This window comes from Aethalodelphis obliquidens, unplaced genomic scaffold (assembly GCF_003676395.1).
Source record: "Aethalodelphis obliquidens isolate GAN/ISIS:26980383/991018 unplaced genomic scaffold, ASM367639v1 scaffold80, whole genome shotgun sequence".
Classification (NCBI taxonomy): Eukaryota; Metazoa; Chordata; class Mammalia; order Artiodactyla; family Delphinidae; genus Aethalodelphis; species Aethalodelphis obliquidens.
This window is the reverse complement of record NW_020838024.1, coordinates 3,712,038-3,717,788: the sequence shown is the minus strand read 5'-3', so window position 1 is coordinate 3,717,788 and position 5,751 is coordinate 3,712,038. Positions and strand designations below refer to the sequence as shown.

Sequence of the window (5,751 nt, the reverse complement as noted above, 5' to 3'; positions counted from 1 at the left end):
GAATCCTGGAACTGGAAGGGGTTCTAGAAAGCAAGTGGTACAAACACTCTCAATGTACTGGCAAGAAAATTCAGTCCCCTAGGCTGTGACTTGCCCCAGGGCACACAGTCCAAAGCAGAACCCTGACATCCTGAAGCCCAGCTCAATGCTCTCATCATCCTTTCATGCTGAGGGTTCTTTTAGAAAACAGAGAATAGAAGGGGTGGGGTCTTTCTAAAATTTTGGCTCAGGAGTTTGAGGGTACAGATTTAAACTTTAATAGGCCATCAGGTTTTAGTTAAGAGATATTAAAGCAAATTCACTTAAATAGCTCCTCCAACCTAACTTCAGAAAGGCTACCTTGGCAGTCTTGGATCAACAGCAATCAAACTTCAGCCTCGGAACTGGAAAGAACAAACCTGAATGTAAACACCACCTGTCAAGTTCTTGGTAAATATTTTCCTTCTTTTTCTACTGAGCCTGCTCTTGTTTGAAAAGGAGAGGGACATACCAGTTCCAACTTGACTTGTCACAGCCCCTAATTCATTGTGGGGTTCATGGCAACACCCTGAAACCCGAGGCTGCTTGAGCCAGTGATGTTCATTTGGTTATTAACCACAATTGCTCCTGTACCTGTCAGATCTGAGTTACTGTTACCACTGTGGGTATTTCAGGCCACTGAAGATGGGTAGGATAAGGATACATGGTGCATAACTTAGGGCTATGTGGTGTTTGCCAAATGCGCCCTCTACCCTCAAAAATATTCTCTGAACTGCTAATCATTAGCAGAACAAGTGGTCCATATCTTAAGCTACTCACTTCCTGCACTCCGCTCCCTTATCCATGCGTAGCTCTAATCTTACCGGGAGTGGCAACACAGACGGTGCCAGCACCGTCAATAGTTCTATCTGAGCCTTTCCTCGCGGGCCCGGAGGACCCGAACAGCTGGGCAACTGTGAGGGTGCAGGGCGCGCGGAGGGGCACGCGGGGGCGAAGAGTGTCGCCGAATACAGCCCGGTACGTCGTCGCAGCTTTAAACTGGTAAGGTCGTGGAGCCGGACGCCCCTTTCCATCCTTCGATGGGATTTACCTTCTCTTCCGGCGTCGTTATCTCCGAGAGGTCCCTTTAAGAAAAACAGTAGTGGACCGTTCAGCCGCAGCAGAGGGAAGTGTGGGGACGAAGCTAAGGTCGCCCGAGTCTCGCCCGCGGGGACCGTTAAGGCAAGGGTGCGGCGGCAGCTATGGTTTGCGGGGATGGCCTGGGATTCCGCTGGGCCGGAAGTGCCCCTCGTCGCCATGGCTACAGGCGCGGGCGCCGCCCGCAACGTTCAGTTTCCATGGTAACCCCATTGTCTCAGTAGCCGGAACTCCGGCGGCGGGCGGGAAAGGTAGAGCTAGGTGAGCTCCTCTCTTCCGCAAGGCAACCTAACGGTGCCTTGAACGAGGTCCCAAGAGGCCGGTACACTGAAGCCGCCGGCGGAAGCCGAGCCGCCAGGCTGAGGGAGCCGGGAAGTCTAGTTCTGGGCCGTGGCTCCTCTGCCTTCGGCCAGGTACGCCGCGTCACGCTTGCCTCTCGGCCGCCCCCGCCCGCTTTTCGGGCTAGAGCCTCTGCGGCCGGGGCACCGCCCACAGGAAAGAAGCCAGGGGAAGCTCGGACGTTGCTCGGAATGTGGTGTTAAGGTTTACAAAGTTAAGGGGAGACAACGGCAGAAAATAAGGAAGCGATTTGCACTTGAGAGAGGGGGGCGATAGTGGTGTTACAATCCAGGGCCATGTGAAACCGCACAGGAACAGAATTTAGGAGGTTGAGACGTCAGAACCCCTCGCCCTGGCCACAGTTTTGAAAGTAGAGATGAGAAAGACAAATTAGTGAATCTTCCCTTCTAGTCTTTGGATTGTGAATGTTGTGGAGTCTGAGTCAGAGAGCTAGCTCCTCAGGGCTCAGGTGGGAATGAGTGACATTCTGCAGGGTGAAATGAGGAGGGACTTGGTGGGTACCAATGTTCGATAAATAACTGCGTTCGAGTTCGATTTGATTAAGCGACACGGATAGCCATGAGGGTTCAATTTAGCAGATAATTACAGATCAGATTTTTTGCCATGAGTTTCAGTCATTTCCCCCATCAGCTAATGACAGCAACCAAAGCAGACGCATGTGTTTTAGCTCCTTAACTAGGATCACCTATCAAGTAGTGAGACGGCCCAAGGGACACGGAGAAGAATTAACCAACAGATACACTGTTAGTAGTGAGAGCGGGTTACCTGCAAAAACAGTATCTGACTTGAGTAGGAGATCATAGTTTTGTTGATTCAGGAGCTGTTAATGTGTTGGCTTAAGGGGTAAAAAAGGTAGGGAATTTTGGAGGTAATGTGAAGTAAAAATTAGAGGAAGGAAATTTGATTCAGGGATTTAATTTGGCAAATGTCTTTAATTTCTGCTTTCCACGGTTTCCATACATGAGTGTTGTGTATAGTCTATTTGTGGATTTAGGATGGGTTATGTATTTGGGCAGTTTCATTTTAATGCTGATAGCATCCAACAAAGGGAAAACAGAACAGACTTCTAAGCGTTTTCTTTCAAAGCTGACCTCACATGTGATTCTTGGTAGGAAGAAGATGCGAGCCAGCCCCATCCGCATCCCGACTGTCAGCAATGACACCGACTGGGACTTCTGCTTCCATCTGTAAGTATCATACTCACTCAGTGGCCTGAAACATTGGGACCTCCACTTAAGGCAAACCTTGGTGAACTTTGCATGCATATTATATAGTAGAGAAGATTGAGCTTCTGTGTTGTATGCTAATAATGGTTCTGTTCTAATGTCCATTTGTACCTGTGCAACCTATGCAAGATGGAAAACAAATGTTTTTTCCTAACTTAAGGAAAATTTCAATTTTTTTTATAAAGATAGGTTACTTATAGCAAGATTGGTAAAGTCATGGAGAATTAAATATAGAAAAATTAATGAGAAATTGAAATTGTTTCATGAAATAAAGAGACAATAAGTGAATTAAAAATTTCACATCATAACAGCTAATACTTATTGAGCAAATACTATGTGCCGGGCACTGTTCTAAGTACTTATGCATATTAATGCAACTAATTCCCCCAAAACTTTGTGAGGGAAGTACTGTGATTACCCCATTTTTTAGGTAAGGAATATTAATTAAAGAGAGGTTAGGCAATTTGCTCGAAGTCACACAGCTAGTAAATGCTATTCAAACTGGGCAGTCTGACTCCAGAGTCCATTCCTTAACCACTCCTCTATACCAGGGTTTCTCAACCTCGACACTATTGACATTTTGGATCCGATTATTCTTTGTTGTGAGGGCTGTCCTGTGCATTGTAGCATCCCTGGTCTCTACCTATGAGATGTCAGTAGCACTGTCCCAGTTGTGACAAGCCAAGATATCTCCAGACATTGCCAAATGTCCCCTGAGAGCAGTATCACCCTTGGTTGAGAACCATTGCTCTATACCAATGCTATCAAGTAGAAATATAACGCAAGCCACAAATGTAATATTAAATTTTTAAGTAGCCATATTAAAAAATAAAACTAAACAGGTAAATTTAATTTTAACACCATATTTATTTATTTCAGTATGTCTAAAATATTACATAACGTAATTCATGAAATACTTTTTCTTCAATTAAGTCTTTGAATTTCGGTGTGTGTTTTACACCTGCAGCAGATCTCAATTCAGACCAGACACATTTCATGTGCTTAATAGCCACATGAGACTAGTAGTTAATGTATTAGTGTAATTCTATACCATCTCATAAAATATCTTAAGGTTAAGGGTTATACAAATATAAAATTGAAGTTAAAAATGTAGAGTTTACAGTAGAGTATCTTGGAAATAATCAGATAATTCATATTTAATTTTACTAGTCAGAATTCACATTTATGATGGCAACATGTAGAGTAAGTTAGAAACCTAGCAGATCTTTCATTTAACTGGCCTAATTATTTTATTCTGACTATCCTTCCAGATATCTAACTGGTCAATATTCTCCAGGCATGTTTTTTACCTTTCATAGCAAAATGTTCAAAGCTAGTTCAGGGCTTGGCAGTCTCAAGTCATTTGTCAAGACCTCAATGTTTCTACTTCCTTTGAGGCCCTGCTGTTGAAGCTTGCTCCCTTTGGTCTCAGCTTAATTTCATTCAAGGCTGAAATTTAAATATTTAGGGCTTATCATTTTTTTTTTAAAATTATTTATTTAAATTTATTTATTTATTTTTGGCTGCATTGGGTCTTCGTTGCAGCGCACGGGCTTCCTCTAGTTGCGGTGAGTGGGGGCTACTCTTGCGGTGTGCTGGCTTCTCATTGCAGTGGCTTCTCTTGTTGTGGAGCACGGGCTCTAGGCACGTGGGCTTCAGTAATTGTGGCACATGGGCTCAGTAGTTGTGGCTCGTGGGCTCTAGAGCGCAGGCTCAGTAGTTGTGGTGCACGGGCTTAGTTGCTCTGCGGCATGTGGGATCTTCCCGGACCAGGGCTCGAACCCTTATCCCCTGCATTGGCAGGCAGATTCTTAACCACTGCGCCACAGGGAAGCCCCTGGGGCTTATAATTTTTAATATCCAAAATTAGTAATCTCTTTGGTGACCCCAGTAGATTGAACTTCTGCTTCGGGTGGGTGAAATATGCAGCCTACGCGAAGCCTTCTATTGAGGGACTGAGCTTTCTTTCCGTGAGTTTTCTTGAGTTATGATCTCTTGTCACAGATTTCCTCCACCTTCAGTCTTTTTCAGGTATCCTAAAGGCCTTACACTTTCTTTTTCCATTCATTTGTTCATTATTTAACCAGCCATTATTTGTTTTTGCTGTGAGCCAGGTATCAGGGTTTCTTAGAAACAAATGAGACTCAGCCCCAGCCCTGGTGGAGTTAACTGGCTAGGAAGCAAAGAAGACTCCGAAACAAAAGCAGATTTTGAAAATGAGACTGTTGCGTGATTCGCACTATAGTAGAAGTTGGAGAAGACTTTTGCAAGCCCTGTAGAGGGTGTTTCTACTGCTACTCCAGTGCTAGACTTCCAGCAGAGGTGACATTCGAGTTGGAGGAGGAGTACGGAATTCACTAGGCAGAGAACAGGCAGGTTTAGCACCTGTCTCCTGATTACAGTGCTGCGCCAGCCTTCCCTGGCTTCTCCATTGAATTTGCATGTCTTCTGAAAGCACACTTCTGTTTGTGGGCAGAAGGCAGTCCTGCTGGGCCCTGGGCTTGGGCCTGAAGAAACGTTGCTGTCCTGTCCACATAACCTGGTTTGCCCACATGCCTAAGTAAACATAGGTTATTTAGAACAGGGCTCTGGATGGGTATTAGGATGTCATTTATTCGAACCTGGTGTAAAAGGTTACGCTTGACATTTACTTTCCTTCTAAATTTTCCTCTTTTTGTTTTTCTTACAATGAAAATTCATTACTTATCTAATCAGTGGAAAAGGAAGATAAATTTTGTTTTAAAAACTATACTATGGTTGAACTTTTAAAAGCTATCGTGAATACAAAGGTGATTCCTTTGGGGGAACTTATTAATAATTAAAATTTCTGTTGTTGCTCTTAATATCTTAGAATTCTATTTCTTCTGGATCACTTTATGATGTCTCTGGTAGAGTTAGGATATGGTTATCTTTTTTGTTATGTAAGATTAACTCTTTGGGCTTTTATCTTTATCATACCAATTACCCATTCATGGTTATGTTCAGCATCATAGTCTGAGATCTGCATGGTGTGTGTGTGTGTGTGTGTGTGTGTGTGTGTGTGTGTGTG

The 5,751-nt window shown here is 44.0% G+C and overlaps 1 protein-coding gene across 1 annotated transcript in view; it reads left to right on the top strand.

Moving 5' to 3' along the window:
• Positions 1-267: 267 nt before the first annotated feature.
• TTC23L (tetratricopeptide repeat domain 23 like) overlaps positions 268-5,751 on the top strand; it is a 46,696-nt gene continuing 41,212 nt past the window's right edge. Inside the window, exons 1-2 of the mRNA XM_027092672.1 lie at positions 268-1,529; positions 2,589-2,663. Coding sequence (XP_026948473.1) covers positions 2,596-2,663 — 68 coding nt within the window. The 5' untranslated portion in view covers positions 268-1,529; positions 2,589-2,595. The remainder of the gene's footprint in view (positions 1,530-2,588; positions 2,664-5,751) is intronic.